An 18,136-nucleotide genomic window follows, 5' to 3' on the forward strand; every position below is an offset into this window, starting at 1 on the left:
CTGTGCTATTACTCCAGATTCATTCTTTTTATTTTTTTTGGCTTTTAGGCCACACCCAGAGGCGCTCAGGGATTACTCCTGATTCTGTGCTCAGAAATCGCTTCTGGCAGGCTCAGAGCCCAAATGAGATTCCGGAGATGGGAGATGGAAGCCAGGTCCTTCGTGAGTGGGCCACAAGCAAGGCGAACACTCTACTCCTGTGTTATCTCTCCTTAGCCCCACCCCCATTCTTATTCTTAATGTGCCCCAAAACCCCTATTGCCTTTTCAGTTTGAGGGCAGTAAGGGATAGATAGTAAGGGATGTGGGTTATGCAGACATCTAAGAAACATCAGATGAGTCTGAAGAGGAGGTGGGAAAGGTGATGTACGGACCCTAATTACCAGAATGCTAGCACCATTAGGAACACCTTCCTCTTGGTGGGAGACCTGTATTCACTCTGGTATCTCCCATCTCTCCCAGAAGACCTTTCCAGAGACTTGTCTACATTACCTGCCCCAGGGCCCTCTGATCCGTAAAAGCCTAAACAGTTTTTATTAGCTAGCTAGTAACTTAATATTTGTGCTCCTGTGTTTAATAGCTCCAAACAATTAATACTATACTTGCAAGAGTCTGGGCTCACTGCCCAAGGCTGTAAGACCCCTCTCCCTCAACGCTTCTCTCACATATGCTTGTTTCTTTCATCTGCACAGCGCCCCCATTTCAAGACCGTCCGTTCATCCATACAACAGCAGCTCCTGGCAATCGTCAGGAACCAAGGAGTGCCAGGAATCTAACCAGGGCTGGATGCGTGCAAGGTGCCCTAGCTTCAGACCATCTCTCCAGCCACTGCTGCTTGGAAAATATGACTAAAACATTAGCATGGATTATTTCGCCCCAACCTAACCCCTGCAGTCTAGGACTCACACTAGGTTGTGGACACATTGTAGTGCCAGTGATCACAAGGGCAGTGATTAAGTTTCTGGTTTGGGGGTCACACCAGGCTGCGTTCAGGACTTACTCCTGGCTCTGCACTCCGGGCAGTGCTCAGGAGACCATCTGGGCTGCTAGGCTCTAATCTGGATCAGCCATGTGCACAAAGCGCCCTCTCTGCACTCTCTCTCCAGTCTCCCTTATTTTAGTGATTATGGGTGTACAAATTTCGATTCGGTTTTAGCTCATCTTAACATTCCGGGCCACAATAAACATGTCGCTTCTGTACTTAGCCCACTGGCTCTCTTCCCTTTTGCAAACTACAGAACCCAGATGTTCATTTTGTTTTGTTTTGATTTGGGTCACACCTAGCAGTGCTCAGGGGTTACTCCAGGTTCTGTGCTCAGAAATTGCTCCTGGCTGGCTCGGGGACCATATGAGATGCCAGGACTTGAACCACCATCCTTCCTGGGTCAGTTGTGTGCAAGGCAAACACCCCACCACAGTGCTCTCTCTCTGGCTTCAACTAGAACCTTCTTGATCATTCTGGGCAGGGTGATAGCAAAGATGACAAAGCAGCAGCAATACATTCGCAAAGAGGAAAAGGCAGCACCTCAACAGCTTCATGAGCATGAAAACAGACATAAAAAAACATAAAAAGACTAGAGACGAGTCTTTATTACAGAACATGGATCTCGTGCAAAGGACAACCTCGAAGACTTCCCTTTGCCCTGACTGCTCAGGCTGTGATACTGGCTGTCTCGGACTTGGCTGTGGTGCTCCCACTTTGGGCACAATCACTTAGGCTCACCCCAAAAAGCTGTTGATCTGTGTCCCATCATTTGGAACCTCCTCTTCCTAACAGGAATGCTTTCAAAAACCATTATTATGTAGTCCTAGAAGCTGAGGATACAATCGAACCTCATAATAAAACGACAGTTTTAGGAAACTATGATCCAGTATATTCATTCTTCCACATCAGACTTACTCTTCCAATCAAGTAAAAATTGGTTAAATTCCATAGAAAACAACGCGGAAAATTTTACAACTCTTGGCCTGAAAAGCCTTTCACAGGATGACATCGAAATTACAGAGAAGACCCCAGTGGTCGCTAGGGAATCGGCCACAGTCAAGTTTCTCCAGCCCTACGAGGTCCAAGCTTTGAGGACTAACATGGCCACTTTCTGAAGCTGCTCGGAAAAATATCCGGTCGAAACGAAGCCTACAAGCAGCGGCTATTCCGAGATTCGAGTTCATGCGTGTGTCCCACGTATATTGGCAATGCTTAGGTTTGCCCAGAAACTCCCAGACATCCAAAATGTTGCCAGGTAAACCACCACACTTGGCAACCTGAGAAGAAAATGGAAAAAGGCTGTGAGATTCGCAATTGGCCACAGCGTCTATTAACAAGGGTCTGTCTGCACTAGTACCACCTCCAAGCACATTTCAAATGAGAAAGTTGCCAGCTACTAACACAGACATGCCAACCAAGCATTTTAACTACAGGTAATCAAACTGTTGGGTATTGGGGAGGGGGGTCACACCCAGTGGCACTCAGGGGTTACTCCTGGCTCTGCCCTCAAAAATCGTCCCTGGCAAGCTCAGAGGACCATATGCAATGCTGGGAATCAAACCACCTTGGTACTGGGACAGCAGTGTGCAAGGCAAACGCCCTACTGCTTTTAGCATGATTTTTGTTTGTTTTTTGGGTCACACCCGGCAGCGCTCAGGGGATACTCCTCCTGGCTCTACGCTCAGAATTCGCTCCTGGCAGACTCGGGGGACCATATGGGATGCTGGGATTCAAACCATAGTCCTTCTGGATGCAAGGCAAACACCTTACTGCTGTGCTATCTCTCCAGCCCCGATGCACAGCTTTTAACTTAGATGAAATCCACTTCATCTAAATTTTCTTTGTTTGCTTTTTTTTTTTTTTTTTTTTGGTTTTTGGGTCACACCCAGCAGTGCTCAGGGGTTATTCCTGGCTCCAGGCTCAGAAATTGCTCCTGGCAGGCACGGGGGACCATATGGGACAAACCGATGACCTCCAGCATGAAAGGCAAATGCCTTACCTCCATGCTATCTCTCCGGCCCCTTTGTTTGCTTATTTTTGAGCCACACCCAATGATGCTCAGGGCTCACTCCTGGAAGGGCTCTGGAATGGAGGTGACAGGAATCAAATCTGTGTCAGCGAACTGGTCCCAAACCCAGCTCTCTCTTCTCCCTTCCCCTCTTTATCTCCCTCCCTCTCCCTTAAAAGGAAAAAAGTTCTGTGGCAGCCATGTGCAACGTAAGAATCACTGTTCTCTCCTCTCCAGCCCCACCTTATCTAATTTTTGTTTTTATTTTGACCTTGGTGCTTTTGGTATCATATTCAAGATGTCACTACCAAATTCTGCATCACAATGTTAATATTATTATTTGGGGGGGGCCATACCCTGTGACGCTCAGGGGTTACTCCTGGCTCTGTGCTCAGAAATCACTCCTGGCAGGCAACGGGACCATATGGGATACTGGGATTCAAACCAATGTCAGTCCTGGTTCGACCGCTTGCAAGGCAAACGCAGTACCTCTGTGCTATCTCTCTGACCCCGACCTTTAGGGTTTTGATCCATTTTGAGCAAACTGTCATATATGGTATAAACTCAGATCTAACTTTGGTGTTTTTGGATAAGGATATCCAAGTTCTTCAACACAATTTTTCCCCCAAAGTAAAACAGCTAACAGTACTATGAAATAAGCTTCCATTTATTTATTCATTCATTCATTTATTTATTTATTTATTTATCTATTTATTTATTGTTTTTGGATTTTTGGGCCACACCCAGTGACGCTCAGAGGCTACTCCTGGCTATATGCTCAGAAATCGCTCCTGGCTTGGGGGACCATATGGGATGATGGGGGACCAAACCACAGTCCATCCTATGCTAGTGTGGGCAAGGCAGATACCTTACCACTTGCACCACCGCTCTGGCCTCAAGGTTTCCTTTTTATCACTGACTTACAAATAAAATGCTCAGGCTGGAGAAATAGTATAGAGGTAGGGCATTTGCCTTGCATGCAGATCGGTGGTTTGAATCCCGGCATCCCATATGGTCCCTTGAGCATGCCAGGAGCAATTTCTGAGCATAGAGCCAGGAGTAACCTCTGAGCGTTGTCCGGTGTGACCCAAAAACCAAAAACAAACAAAAAAGTTCCGTGTACAAGAACTCAGATGCACCGAGAGAACTAGCCTGGTAAGCCTTTGTCTTACATCACTCCTGGCTTTTCCTTTCCCCTATTCATCTTTTTTTGAGTTGTCAAAAACTCATCTAAGAGTGGGCACCAGACACTGCGGCTCCCCCTCGCCGTAGTCCAACCCCAAATGGGTGCATCTGCAGCAGGGGCGCCGCAGGATACAACAGACCGGTCCAGAGGAGAAGAGCACAGGGCCAAGGGCACAGGCTTCCGGGATGGAACTGGGACAGCCAGTTGGGTACTTTCCCCACTAGCTTTTATTGACCAGAACAAAGGTCATTCATTGGGGGGGGGGGGGAAACATAGTTAAGAAAAAGCAAAGTACTTAAGCTAATAAAACCTACATAGGTTTCTAATCAAGCCTAGGTGGTTTTATTCCAACTTGTAAAGGTGGATGGAGAAAAAGGGAAGCAGGAAGTGATCTAACAACTAGCAACAGGTGTCTACATCCAGGGCACCTGTTCGCCCAGCAGCGCTCAGGGGTTACTCCGGGGTATGAATCATATGAATCACTCCGTGCAAGGCAAACTCCCAATCGCTGTGCTACCTCTCTGGCCCCTTGCTGACCTTTCAATGGTTTCCGCTTAGTGCAAGCAAGGGAAAGCAGGTTAATAGCTTTGTTATGTTCTAGACCTACACAGGACTTGAAGAATCCTTGCGTATCTCATCTGAACGAAGGGGAAAGACTTGGTTTCAGGAGCCAGAGAGATAGTACAGTGGGTAGAGCATTTGTCTTGTGCTGGCTCACCTGGTTTCAATCCCTAGCACTGATATGGTCCCCCAAGCATTGCCAAGAGTGATCCCCGAGTGCAGAGCAAGCCAGGAGTAGTCCAAAAACAAAACCAAAAAAAGACTTTGTTTCAGATCTGGACAAAATGGTAGCAGGAAAAGGTAGCTAAAAGAAAAATAAAAGGGGGCTGGAGAGATAGCATGGAGGTAAGGCGTTTGCCTTTCATGCAAGAGGTCATCGGTTCGAATCCCAGCGTCCCATATGGTCCCCCGTGCCTGCCAGGAGCAATTTCTGAGCATGGAGCCAGGAGTAACCCCTGAGCACTGCCGGGTGTGACCCAAAAACCACAAAAAAAAAAAAAAAAAAAAAAAAAAAGAAAAATAAAAGAGGGGCTGGAAGGGTAACACAACAGTAGTGCATTTCCCTCGCATGCTTCCAACCCCTACGGACCTGGGTTCAATTCCCGTTAACCCATATGGTCTCCTGAGCCTGCCAGGGGTGATTTCTGAGTGAAGAGCCAGGAGTAACCTCTTAGCATTGCTGGGTGTGACCCAAAACAAAAAACAAACAAACAAAAAAAAAAAGGAAAATAAAACGGTGGGACATGTGCTTCAGAAAGGTTAAGGATAGCTATACTAGTCACAGCTTTGTTGGCACGGCACTAGAGACACTAATAAAAATGGCTTTGCCATATTCTTCTAATAATTGTTTTCTCTACATCCCAACAAATGATTAGACTCACAGGCGTCTTGATTTTTTAAAGTGTCTTATATAAAGTCCTTGTTTTCCCCAATAATATATCAGAGCCTCCGCTTTCCAGGTTCTGGCCATATAGCACAGATGAGTAAATCGTTGCTGAAGCGCACCTGGGAGGACTCAGATACTTTCAGGGCATAAAAGGTTCTATCTAGTTTGGACAAACGGCACTAAGCTTGTTTCCATAGCTTGTTTCCATAACGACGGCACTGGCTGCTGACTGTGTCACTCACCTCTTGATCCCTTAAATTCGTATCTCCTGCAAAGATAACGGTTGTTCCCTCGGGAGCCTCTTGTATTTTCTTCAGAACCACTTGAAATTGATTCATTCGCTCCTGGCCATGCCCTCTGGTGCTCTCCAAATGGGAGGTCATAAGGCAAAGTTCATTTCCCAGAATGCTCACCTGCAAAAGGACAAATGAAGGCGTTAAAATCATCCAGTAACCACCGAAGCCCAACTTATGATAGCGGAATCAGCAATTATTCATGGGATTATTACTTTATGGAGCAAAACCACAACATCAGAGCTATGCTTGGCTTTCCCAGCTGAGTCTGAAGTGCTCCCTCCCAGTGCCTTCCAAAAGACGTCCCTTCCAAAGATGACTCTAGCAAGCACCCCACCCCCCAAGACTTTAGGACCAACATCAATGTAACCCCTATTACGAGTCTTTCCCTAGGTCACTCGCCTGCCCTTTGTACTCCTATAAATTTCTTTATTTTGTTGGCTTGGGGGTCATATTTGGAGGTGCTCAGGAGTTAATCCACCCAGCTCTGCACTCAGAAATTACTCCTGTCAAGGCCTGTGGGAACATATAAGATGCTCGGGATCAAACCCATGTGCAAGGAAGCAGCTTATTCACTGAACTCCCTTTTCAGCCCCTAAAGATATTTTTTCGGGGAGGACACCCCCAGCGGGGTTTCAGGGGTTATTCCTGACTCTGCACTCAGAAATCGCCCCTGGAAGGCTCAGGGGACTCTATGGGATGCCGGAAATCAAAACCACCATCCATCCGTGGTTGGCTGCGTGCAAGGCAAACACCCTATGGTTGTGCTATCTCTCCAGCCCCTCCTAAAGACGTTTTTAAAGTCTTCTAAGCTATACTGAAGCACAATTATTTATATCCTACAAAGTTTTGAGTCAACTGAAGACACACGGTTCTCTTATTTATCAAACATGATCTCAAACCCAGCAAATGTTTAGTTCAAAAATGCTAGAGAAGCTGGAGAGGTAGTACAACAGATAGGTCAAGTCTCTGTTTTAAAGAAATATTTTCCTGAGGACTTCATTATAATATTACTTGGGCTCCAAGTGTGCATCATTATAAATGACAGACATTTCTAATGCTTTAAGTTTATCACTTAAGTATGATTCTATCCTTCACCATAAGAGTGACCCCTTTACATGATTTATCCAGTATATTTTAAAGCGATGGTTTCTGAAAATTACTTACATGCACACACAAAAGATTTCTCATCATTTTTGTATCTGGAAAAGGAATGATCTCTTGGCTTTTAAATTTCACTCTTGATTTCTTCAACATTATAGCTGTGAAATATCCCTGGTCATTACCTTCAAATGTTTGTGGAGGGAAAAAAAAATGAGGCTAAGAGGTCAAGAGTATTTGCATCTTATCGCAAATTCTTCTGCTGAAGATATTTTTTTTTTTTTTTTTTTTGTGGTTTTTGGGTCACACCCGGCAGTGCTCAGGGGTTATTCCTGGCTCCAGGCTCAGAAATTGCTCCTGGCAGGCACATTCGAACCGATGACCTCCTGCATGAAAGGCAAACACCTTACCTCCATGCTATCTCTCCGGCCCTGAAGATATTTTTTTTTGTTTTTGTTTTTGTTTTTTGTTTTTTGGTTTTTGGGTCACACCCGGCGGTGCTCAGGGCTTACTACTGGCTGTCTGCTCAGAAATAGCTCCTGGCAGGCACGGGGGACCATATGGGACACCGGGATTCGAACCAACCACCTTTGGTCCTGGATTGGCTGCTTGCAAGGCAAACGCCGCTGTGCTATCTCTCCGGGCCCTGAAGATATTTTTTAATAACAATTTTTTTTTTTTTTTTTTTTTTTTGGTTTTTGGGCCACACCCGGCGGTGCTCAGGGGTTACTCCCTGCTGTCTGCTCAGAAATAGCTCCTGGCAGGCACGGGGACCATATGGGACACCGGGATTTGAACCAACCACCTTTGATCCTGGATTGGCTGCTTACAAGGCAAACGCTGCTGTGCTATCTCTCCGAGCCCTTTTAATAACAAACTTAAAAGGATATTCGAAGTAAACTATCTCAAAATATTTTAAAATGGGTATAGTATTTAGCTGCCCCTCCCCAAAATATTCTGTAACTGGAAGTATAGAAGAAATGTACAAATAAAAATCGAGGACCGGAGGGATAGCACAGTGGCTATCTCTCTGGCCCCTGAATAAACTGTTAATGAGCAGAAAGATCTGGACTTTGGACTAGGGGGGAAGAGACCGTGTCAATCACAAAACCAATTCCCCTCTAATATACCTGGGTTTCAACTGGGGGCTGGAGAGATAATACCGTGCTTGTCCTGCACAAAGCTGATCCAGGTTTCAATATCCTGGCACTCCAGGATATGGTCCCCTGAGCACCACCAGGAGTGAGACAAAGGGAAAGAATCTAAGAATGAACACACAACCCAGAGCGACAGCAAAAGGGGAAAGGTCTTCCTTGCAAGCACTCAGCCCGGTTCAACCCCATGGATAGACAGTCTCCCACTCATTGCCAGGAAGGGTCCTGCTGGTCACCAGTACCATGGTGCTGACCTGTCCTGTCCAGGCCAGTCTAGTTAACCAGGGACTGGCCTGATACCTGCTTTCTCAAAAAGAGGAAACCAGCAAACTCTGAAATAATGCCTCCAAATTTCAGAGATTAAGTCACTTTACACCTAGAAATCTATGTCCCGTCAAACCATCAACCAACTGTGAGAACAGAGCAAGCACTCCAAAGATGCTAGAACTCAAAAAAAAATTTCCCTGCCCATACTCTATTTCTTAAAAGTGCTCAACAAAATGGTCAAATAAACCTAGGCAGAAAGTTCAACAATCCAACACAGGGCATGAACAATGAGAGAGGGGGTAGAGCGGGGGCTTGCCTTGCAGGCAGCAGACCTGGGCTTGATCCCCGGCATCCTATATAGTCAGTCAGGAGTAAGTCGTGAGCACTGCCATGTATGGTCCAAAACAAACAAACAAAACCCAAAACAGAAGTGGCATAAAGAATCTTAATAAAACTGCGGAAAAGTGGTATAACAAAGAGAGAAAAACTGGCAGAGAGACAAGAATGTCCTCTCCTTAGCGACTCTAGATTAAAATCAAAGTTCAAAACATGGGTCCAAAGTGATAGCACAGTGGGCAGCACTTGCTTTGCAGGCGGCCAACCTGGACTCGATCTTTGGCATCCCATATGGTTCCCCAAGCCTGCCAGAAGTGATTTCTTTCTTTCTTTCTTCCTTCCCTCCCCCCTTTTTTTGGCTCGACACTCAGATATCGTTCCTGACTGGCACAGGGGACCATATGGAATGCCGGGATTCGAAACACCGTCCTTCTGCATGTAAGGCAAATGCCCTACCTCCAGGCTATCTCTCTGGTCTCCAGAAGTGATTTATTTTTTTTTTTTTTTTTTTTGGTTTTTGGGCCACACCCGGTGACGCTCAGGGGTTACTCCTGGCTATGCGCTCAGAAGTCGCTCCTGGCTTGGGGGACCATATGGGACGCCGGGGGATCGAACCGCGGTCCGTCTCCTAGGCTAGCGCAGGTAAGGCAGGCACCTTACCTCGAGCGCCACCGCCCGGCCCCGATTTATTTATTTTTTTTTTATTTTTTTTTTTTTTTGGTTTTTGGGCCACACCCGGTGACGCTCAGGGGTTACGTAACTCCTGGCTATGCGCTCAGAAGTCGCTCCTGGCTTGGGGGACCATATGGGACGCCGGGGGATCGAACCACAGTCAGTCCTAGGCTAGCGCAGGCAAGGCAGGCACCTTACCTCCAGCGCCACCGCCCGGCCCCCTTTCACTTTTTTTTTTTTTTTTTTTGGTAGAAGTGATTTGAGAGAGAACCAGGAGTAATCCCTGAGCACTGCCAGGTGTGGCCCATGAACAAAAAACAGACACAAAAACAAAGATCAAATCATATACTATATAAAAACAAAGTCATATAAAACATGAGATTTGGGGGGAGCGCTAGAAAGATAGTACAGAGATAGGGCGTTTGATGGTGGTTTGAATCCCGGCATCCCATATGGTCTCCCAAGCCTGCCAGGAGCGATTTCTGAGCTCAGAGCCAGGCCAGGAGTAACCACTGAGTGCCACCAGGTGTGACCCCAAAACAAAAAACCAAAAAATGAGATTTTAACAAAAATCACAAAATACAGATAATGTGTATGTGGAATGCAAAAGAGATAGAAATAAACAGGAACAAAGTAGAAAGTTAGGCTATTCAAGCTAAAAAAAAAAAAAGAAAAAAGGACAGGCAAAATAAATTAAAAGGAAATGACGAGAGAGAAAGATAGAAGTAGATGGGGGGGGGAGAGAGAGGGGAGAGGGGAGAGGGGGGGAGAGGGGAGGGGGGGGAGGAGAGAGAGATGGGAGGGGGAGGGGGAGGGGGGAGGAGAGAGAGAGAGAGAGAGACGGGAGGGGGAGGGGGGGGGGAGGGGGAGGGGGAGGGGGAGGGGGAGAGAGGAGAGAGAGAGAGAGAGAGAGAGAGAGAGAGAGAGAGAGAGAGAGAGAGAGAGAGAGAGAGAGAGAGAGAGAGAGAGAGAGAGAGAGAGAGAGAGAGAGAGAGAGAGAGAGAGAGAGAGAGAGAGAGAGAGAGAGAGAGAGAGAGAGAGAGAGAGAGAGAGAGAGAGAGAGAGAGAGAGAGAGAGAGAGAGAGAGAGAGAGAGAGAGAGAGAAGATGCTTGCCTGCGGGTGCCAGACCTCGTTTCATTCAGTTTCTGGCAGTACAAATGGTTCTGAGCACAGAGCCAGGAGTAAATGCTGGACAGAGCTAGGTGTGCCCCAGAAACAAACAAAAAGCTTTCTTTCAACATCACTGATCACTGTCAATTTACTCAATAGTTTTTTGGTCCACAGTAGATGGTGCTCAGGACTAAGTTTTGGTTCGGCGCTCAAAGATCACTCCTGGGTGTTCTCGGGGTAACAATATTAGATACCAAGGATTCAACCCGAGTTGAATTTGCAAGGCAAATGCCCTCCCAATGTACTACCACACCAGCCCCCAACAATTGATAATTTCTTGGAAGGTCACTTCAATCATCTTTGTGGGGGGATCACACAAAGGACTCAGAGGTCACCTCAGCAGAGCTGGGGGGACCATGCCATAATGTTCATCGAACCAAGACCAGCCTGGCAAGGCAAGTGACTTACCCCACTTCTCTCTCTCCAGCCTCCTAGAACATTCTCATACAGTTACTACCTGGCACCTGCCTTATTTATCTCAAATATATTACTTGTACCTTTTTCTTGTCTGTACTACAACAGGCTAATTTTGGATTCTCTTTTGATTTTTTTTAAAGAAAGAAACAAGTGAAATAATAGAAAAAGTGTTACCTGTAATAATTTCATAAGTTTTTGCTCTCTTCCTTAGGTAGCTTAAATATGGGGGAATAACTTCCTGTAGAAATATCACATCTGGGTTGTACCTAATTTGAAACATTAATTGATGTTAAACCAGGTATACCACTTCGATTGTCCCTACCTAGATTTTTGTTTGTTTGGGGGCCAAACCTGGCAGCACTCAGGGGTTACTCCTGACTCTCTGCTCAGAAATCATTCCTGGCAGGCTCGGGGGACCATATGGAATGCTAGGGATCAAACCCGGGTCTGTGTCGGATTGGCCATGTGCAAGGCAAATGCTTCACTGCTGTGCTATCACTCCAGCCCCCATCACTAGCTAGATTTAAAACACTTCCACAAGAGGCACACAGTGCCCACATCTCCCCTCCTGAAAAGTGAACTTTCTTTTTTTTTTTTTTTTTTTGGTTTTTGGGTCACACCTGGCAGTGCTCAGGGGTTATTCCTGGCTCCAGGCTCAGAAATTGCTCCTGGCAGGCACAGGGGACCATATGGGGCGCCGGGATTCGAACCGATGACCTCCTGCATGAAAGGCAAACGCCTTACCTCCATGCTATCTCTCCGGCCCCAAAAGTGAACTTTCTTACTTCCCTACTGGATTGTGTACCTGGGCACTGTCCACTCTCCCTTGGGTGAGTAATTCTCTCTTCCTCTTTCTTTCCTCAGTATTTCCAAATAAAATGTTTGAACTTAAAAGAAAAGGGGGGGGGGGGGTGGAGAGATAGCACAACGGTGTTTCCCTTGCAAGCAGCAGATCCAGGACCCAAGGTGGTTGGTTCGAATCCTGGTGTCCCATATGGTCCCCTGTGCCTACCAGGAGCTATTCCTGAGCAGATAAGCCAGGAGTAACCCCTGAGCACCGCCGGGTGTGGCCCAAAAACCAAAACAAACAACAACAAAAAAAAAACCCACAAGGGGCCAGAGCAGCAGCGCATGGTGTAAGGCGTCTGCCTTGCGCAAGCTAGCCTAGGAAGAACCGCCATTCAATGCCCCAGAGTCCCATATGGTTCCCCAAGCCAGGAGCAATTTCTGAGCGCATAGCCAGGAGTAACCCCTAAGAGTCACTGGGTGTGGCCGAAAAACAAAAACAAAAAACCCACAAGATAAAAGAAACACAAAAATACTACCTTTTGGGACACCTAATGTTCTTTGGGTTACTCCTGGCTGTGCTCAGGGGATCGCTCCTTGTGGGTTTGGAAGAAGGACCATATCTACATATGTCAGATGCTGAGGATCAAACCCCAAGTTGGCCCCATGCCCCCTACACATTATACTATCTCTCTAATCTCCTAATATTTATACTACTATAAGACTATAAAGAATAGTAAGAGCTGGAGAGATAGCATGGAGGTAAGGCATTTGTCTTGCACGCAGAAGGATGGTGGTTCGAATCCCGGCATCCCATATGGTCCCCAGAGCTTGCCAGGAGCAATTTCTGAGCACAGAGCCAGGAGGAATCCCTGAGCGTGGCCGGGTGTGACCCAAAAACAAAACAAAAAAACAATAGTAAATTTTTTTTCTGTGCTAGGGATCAAATCCAGGGCCTCACACATGGAAACAAACTTTCTACCAAGCCACAGCCCCAGCCCCGCAGTGTAAATTTCTGTATAATCACATGACACTTTTAAAATAAATGATTTGGATCACTGACAATGGAACTCAGTCTAATGAGAGTCCACAATGGTTCTCCCTCCCTTTAATAGGCTGTCTCCAAATTTCTCTTTCACTCTTCACAAGTCCTCAATAATGAAGTGATCCACACTGATTTAGCGAACTTAGTGGCCAATCAGTGTGAAAGTACCATTATATGGCAGGCAAAGATCTTTTTTGCAATTTGATTTTCATAGAAATAGTTGTGTAAGACGTTTACTAGGTTAAATTCTACTAGAAGGCTCTTAAATGTAGTACTTCTGGTGCATTCCTAGCTACCATTTTGTTCCAAGGGCAATTACTCTTGATTCTTTTGGGGGAACCAGACCTGGTGGTGCTCAGTGTTTACTCTAGGTTCCATACTTCCAGGATCATTCCTGGAGAGTTTGGTGGACTATATGGGGTCCCAGGAATTAAACCCAGGTCAGCTGTGTTCAAGGCCAGCACCTACCAGCTGTACTATCCCTCTGGCCCAATTCTCCATTCTTTTTTTTTTTTTTCTTTCAGTTTTTGGCCCACATCCTGCAGCACTCAGGGGTTACTCCTGGCTCTGTGCTCAGAAATAGCTCCTTGGGATGTCAGGAATTGAACCACTGTCCATCCTGGGTCGGCCGAATACAAGGCAAATGCCCTACCATTGCACCGGCCCCCAGTTCTCCATTCTTTCGCATGTTTCCTTTGTGAACTAGGCTCTGAACTTCAAAGGTTATAACCACGAACTGTTGCCCATTTTGTAGATAAAGAAAACATGGCATGAACTAACATAAAAGAAGTAATAATACCTAGGTCATACTTACAAAACTAAGTATGAGCAGACCCCTCGAGCCCTCTCTTGCAGATTGTTGAGGTCCAGCCCATCAACGTTCCAGGTGATGACAGAGAATGTGCTGGCATCCTCCTCCTCCGTCTTTTCAGATGAGTTGGTTTGAGAATTACCGACTTCCGTTGTTTCTTCACTGGTCAGGTCAACACTGCAAAATCAGAATGAAATGCATCTGGGAAATAACCTATAAATCTTGACTTCTAATTACTCTGTATTTGCAGCTCTCGGTTTACAGAGAGATGAAAAGACCCCTAAAAGCAATGACCTATAAAAGAGCAGATTAAGGAAAAGATTTTTTTTTTTCTACTAAATGTCTACCAGTTAGAACCAGTTTTCTGTTGGGACCGGAGAGATGGCATGGAGGTAAGGCGTTTGCCTTTTATGCAGAAGGACGGTGATTCGAATCCCGGCATTCCATGCAGTGCCTCAAACTATGGCCCGCGGGCCACATATTATATTTGTATCTGTTTTGTTTCTTCATTGCAAAATCAGACATGTGCAGTGTGCATAAGAATTCGTTCATAAGTTTTGTTTTCACTATAGTCAGACCCTCCAATGGTCTGAGGGACAGTGAACTGGCCCCCTGTTTAAAAAGTTTGAGGACCCCTGCATGATATGGGATGCCTGCCAGGAGCGATTTCTGAGCATAGAGCCAGGAGTGACCCGAGTTCCGCCGGGTGTGACCCAAAAACCCAAAAAAAAAAAAAAAAAAAGCAGTTTTCTGTTCTTTGAGGGCATGTGCCACTAAAAGGTCTTTATAGGGACTAGAGAGATCGTACAATGAGCAGGGCATCTACCTTGCATGCTACCGGCACCCCATATTGTCTCCTGGGACTTGGGTTCCAGTCTCTCTCATTGTTAGTCAGGGGATCACTCTTAAGATGCTAAAGGTGGGGTAGGATGGAACCATATGCGGTGCCAAGGATCAAATGGAGAACTAGGGTCTTCTCTGTTTTCCAAGAAAGGCCTCCCCTGCCCTTTGGACTCAGCCTACTTCCTCTTTCCTCCTCAGTTCTGCTTGTTCCATAGGAGCCTGATTATCTGCTTGGGGTGGAGCCCCAATCTTTATGAACACCGGCTGTCGATCTCGTATTAATCTAACATCGAGAACAAACCAATACCTCCACCCCTAAAATCATATCAGTATCAAAAAGAAAAAAGTTGAAGGCAGGAGCGATAGCACAGCGGGAGGGCATTTGCTTTGCATGCAGTTGACACAGGATGGACCTGGGTTCGAACCAGGCATCCCATACGGTCCCAGAGGCTGCCAGGTGTGATTTTTTTTTAAACTTTAGTGATTCTTGGCCCACACCCAGCGGCACTTGGGTTACTCAGAAATCGACCCTGGGAACTGTTTACAGACTCCAGGTGGCCAAATCAAAGACCAAAGTGGTGTCGCGGAAACAATACCTTCCCCCCCCCATGACTATTTCTAAAACATAGAAGGGACATGTGTACCTTCTTTATATATCTTTGACGGATTCCCTTAACATCTATAACTCTTTTTGAATATCCTCTTATACAATGACAATTCTGCCCACTAGTTTTGTGTGTTTGTTCATTTGCTTTTTCTTTTTCTTTCTTTTTTTTTTTTGGTTTTTGGGCCACACCCGGCGGTGGTTACTCCTGGCTGTCTGCTCAGAAACAGCAGGCACGGGGGACCATATGGGACACCGGGATTTGAACCAATCACCTTTGGTCCTGGATCGGCTGCTTGCAAGGCAAACACCACTGTGCTATCTCTCCGGGCCCCCTTTTTTTTTTTTGGCATTTGCTTTTTCCACTTTGAGATCTGTTCAATAAGCAATGCTGGTAGAAGAGTATCTCTGTTTAGAAATCATGTCAGAACCAAGTTACGGGGAATGTTGGACTTGCTCCTTCAGTCCTCAGATGCGCCAACAATACCTTGCGGCATTGTTTCTCTTTTGCATAAGCACATTAAAATGGGAAAATATTACATATTCAAATAGGTTCTTATCTAATAGAGATGGGAACACAAATTTTGTAATGCACTTAGGCCTTAAACCCTGAACTCTGACGTGGCTCAGGCCTCCAAAGAATGGACATTGCCCATACACTCCCGAACAATGGATACCATCTATGGAAACAACCACAATTGACTGTAACATTACCAGGATGCAATCTTCTACCAGGGAAGGCCCTACTACTGCTCTGGCGTTAACTTACTCCAAAGAATGCTCTCAACACCTGCTTGCAGGGCAGGTCTCTCCACATCTAAGGTAAGGTAAAACTAGAGGATGCTCCACATCAGCCTGACTTTGATGAAGGAAATGTACAGAATCCAGGAACCTGACACCAACAACAGCTAAAGTGCGGAAAAAGCATCACCAGGACCATGGAGAATGACTCAGGGGTTGGACAGACTGGTATGCCTGGAGCCCAGAGTCGGTCTTATGCCAATAAACTTCTGGGGTGAGGCCTTCTTGTAATCAGGTCAAGGATTTTTTTTCCCGTTTTCCCCACATTTTGCTGGGCCTATGCAAACAAAGGCGATTGCCACTTTCACACCTTTACTACTGTATTTGTTTTAATACGTATCTTTTAAGAAAGAAAAAGAAAACAGCTTAATGAACTTTAAAAAATAACTGTAGTAGAGCGCCTGTCTTGAATACAAGCAGTGGATGGAAAGGAAGGGGGAATTGGGGGAAATGTTGCACTGGAGAAGGGGGGTGTGCTGTTTGTGACTAAAACCCAACTATAATCATGTTTGTAATCATGGTGCTTAAATAAAGTGTAAAAAGAAAAGAAAAGAAAAGAAAAGAAAAGAAAAGAAAAGAAAAGAAAAGAAAAGAAAAGAAAAGAAAAGAAGGGGCCGGGTAGGTGGCGCTGGAGGTAAGGTGTCTGCCTTGCAAGCGCTAGCCAAGGAAGGACCGCGGTTCGATCCCCCAGCGTCCCATATGGTCCCCCCAAGCCAGAGGCGATTTCTGAGTGCATAGCCAGGAGTAACCCCTGAGCGTCAAACGGGTGTGGCCCAAAAACCAAAAACCAAAAAAAAAAAAAAAAGAAAAGAAAAGAAAAGAAAAGAAATCGCCCCTGGCAGGCTGGGGGCCCATAAGGGATACCTGGAACTGAATATCTCCCGGGTCAGCCGCATGCAAGGCTAATGCTCTACCTCTGCACTATCTCTCAGGCTCCAGACAGGACCAATTTCTGAGCGCAGAGCCAGGAATAATCCCTGAGGTTCAATCAATCAATAGCACCCGTTATTGTCCTCTGTGCATTTGCAGGTGCAAAGCCAGAACCGGGATTCCATCAATCAACAGCTTCCCTTTTATGGCCTCCTTCCTGAACAAATCCAGGTGCATGGCCAGGTGCAACCCCTGAGCACCAAAACAAAGTCACATTTTAGGGCTCTCCACCCTGAACTCCCAGTTATCCCAGGTACAAGGGTTTCCTGGGAAAGCTCGGACCACGGGCCCCCCTACAGCTCCCTCATTCCGTATACCCAGATAGCCCCGTGCCCCATTGCACTCACGTCTCGGCCTGCTGGGGGCTCCCGGAAGAGCCTTTCAGGGCGCTCTCGTCCACCGGAGGCTCGAAGTAAGAGTTGATTGCTCTCTGCAAAACAAACAGGGGAGGCTTTGAGCATGCAATAAACCCGGGTTCGATCCCTGGCATCCCATAGGTACCCTGAGCACCTCGAGGCGTTATTTCCCGAGCACAGAACCAGGAGCATCCGCCCCTAAGGTCCCTGGAGCACCTTGAGGCGTGATTTCCAGAGCACAGAGCCAGGAGCACCAAACCCATAAGCTCCCCCGAGCACGGAGCATCACCAGCCCAGAGCAGCAGCATCCCAGCCAAATCCGTGCAAACTGCGCAAGCGCGGAGCAGGATCCAGGCCCAGCGCGCACCTCCATCTCCCAGTCGTTCTCGGCCAGGTAGCACTGCGCCACGGCGGAGTCGCACCCGGCCACCTTCGCGAACTCGGCGCACTGCAGCCTCCGCTTCTTGGTCTCGGGCACGCCTTCGTCTTCGTCATCGTCATCGTCATTGCCCAGCTCAGCGCCGAGCCCGGCCTCCGGAAAACCGCCAGCCTCCATAGCTTCCCGCCGCTTATTTCAGCCAGCGCCCGCGCGCATGCGCGCTCGCGACTCTGCGCCTGCGCTCTACAACCTCGCGACCCTGCGCCTGCGCCCTACGGCCTCGCGGTTCTGCGCCTGCGCTCCGCGGTTTGGTGGCTTTGCGCCTGCGCGGCCCGGAAGGCACTCCCGTGGAGGGGTCGGTGTTGTGCGACCTCGCGGTTCTGCGCCTGCGCGGTCCGGAACGCGCTCGCTTGGGGGAGACCCGGCGGCGAGCGTACACGCATGCGCACGCGCTCCGCGTTGACAAGTAGATGACAAGGAGGTCCTCGGAGGCGGGCGCAGGGCAGATCCGGGGCGGGCATAGGGCGGACACGGGGCGGGCGCTG

General features: G+C 47.2%; 1 protein-coding gene across 2 annotated transcripts; it reads right to left on the minus strand.

Moving 5' to 3' along the window:
* Positions 1-1,569: 1,569 nt before the first annotated feature.
* TDP2 (tyrosyl-DNA phosphodiesterase 2) lies at positions 1,570-17,780 on the minus strand. Of its 2 annotated transcripts, none has more exons than XM_049765006.1 (7): positions 17,580-17,780; positions 17,204-17,286; positions 13,682-13,855; positions 11,211-11,302; positions 7,086-7,204; positions 5,868-6,038; positions 1,570-2,261 (listed from the first exon to the last, which is right to left on the minus strand). In XM_049765006.1, exons 1-7 carry the CDS (start codon positions 17,766-17,768, stop codon positions 1,980-1,982), a joined length of 1,110 nt encoding a protein of 369 aa, XP_049620963.1. In that variant the 5' UTR covers positions 17,769-17,780; the 3' UTR covers positions 1,570-1,979. The 2 variants fall into 2 exon arrangements, with proteins under 2 accessions (XP_049620963.1, XP_049620964.1); XM_049765007.1 differs by having other exon boundaries at positions 17,643-17,775.
* Between the last annotated feature and the right edge of the window lie 356 nt (positions 17,781-18,136).

Source organism: Suncus etruscus, chromosome 18 (genome assembly GCF_024139225.1).
Source record: "Suncus etruscus isolate mSunEtr1 chromosome 18, mSunEtr1.pri.cur, whole genome shotgun sequence".
Classification (NCBI taxonomy): domain Eukaryota; kingdom Metazoa; phylum Chordata; class Mammalia; order Eulipotyphla; family Soricidae; genus Suncus; species Suncus etruscus.

Bases quoted from the DNA above. Each gene is read 5' to 3' on its own strand.
- TDP2 (XM_049765006.1), bottom strand. From the start codon at position 17,768: ATGGAGGCTGGCGGTTTTCCGGAGGCCGGGCTCGGCGCTGAGCTGGGC. The intron at 11,303-13,681 runs GTAAGTATGACC...GTTTCAAATTAG, and splicing joins GTCTGCTCATACTTAGTTTT to GTACAACCCAGATGTGATAT. The intron at 2,262-5,867 runs GTGAGTGACACA...TTTTCTTCTCAG, and splicing joins CGAATTTAAGGGATCAAGAG to GTTGCCAAGTGTGGTGGTTT.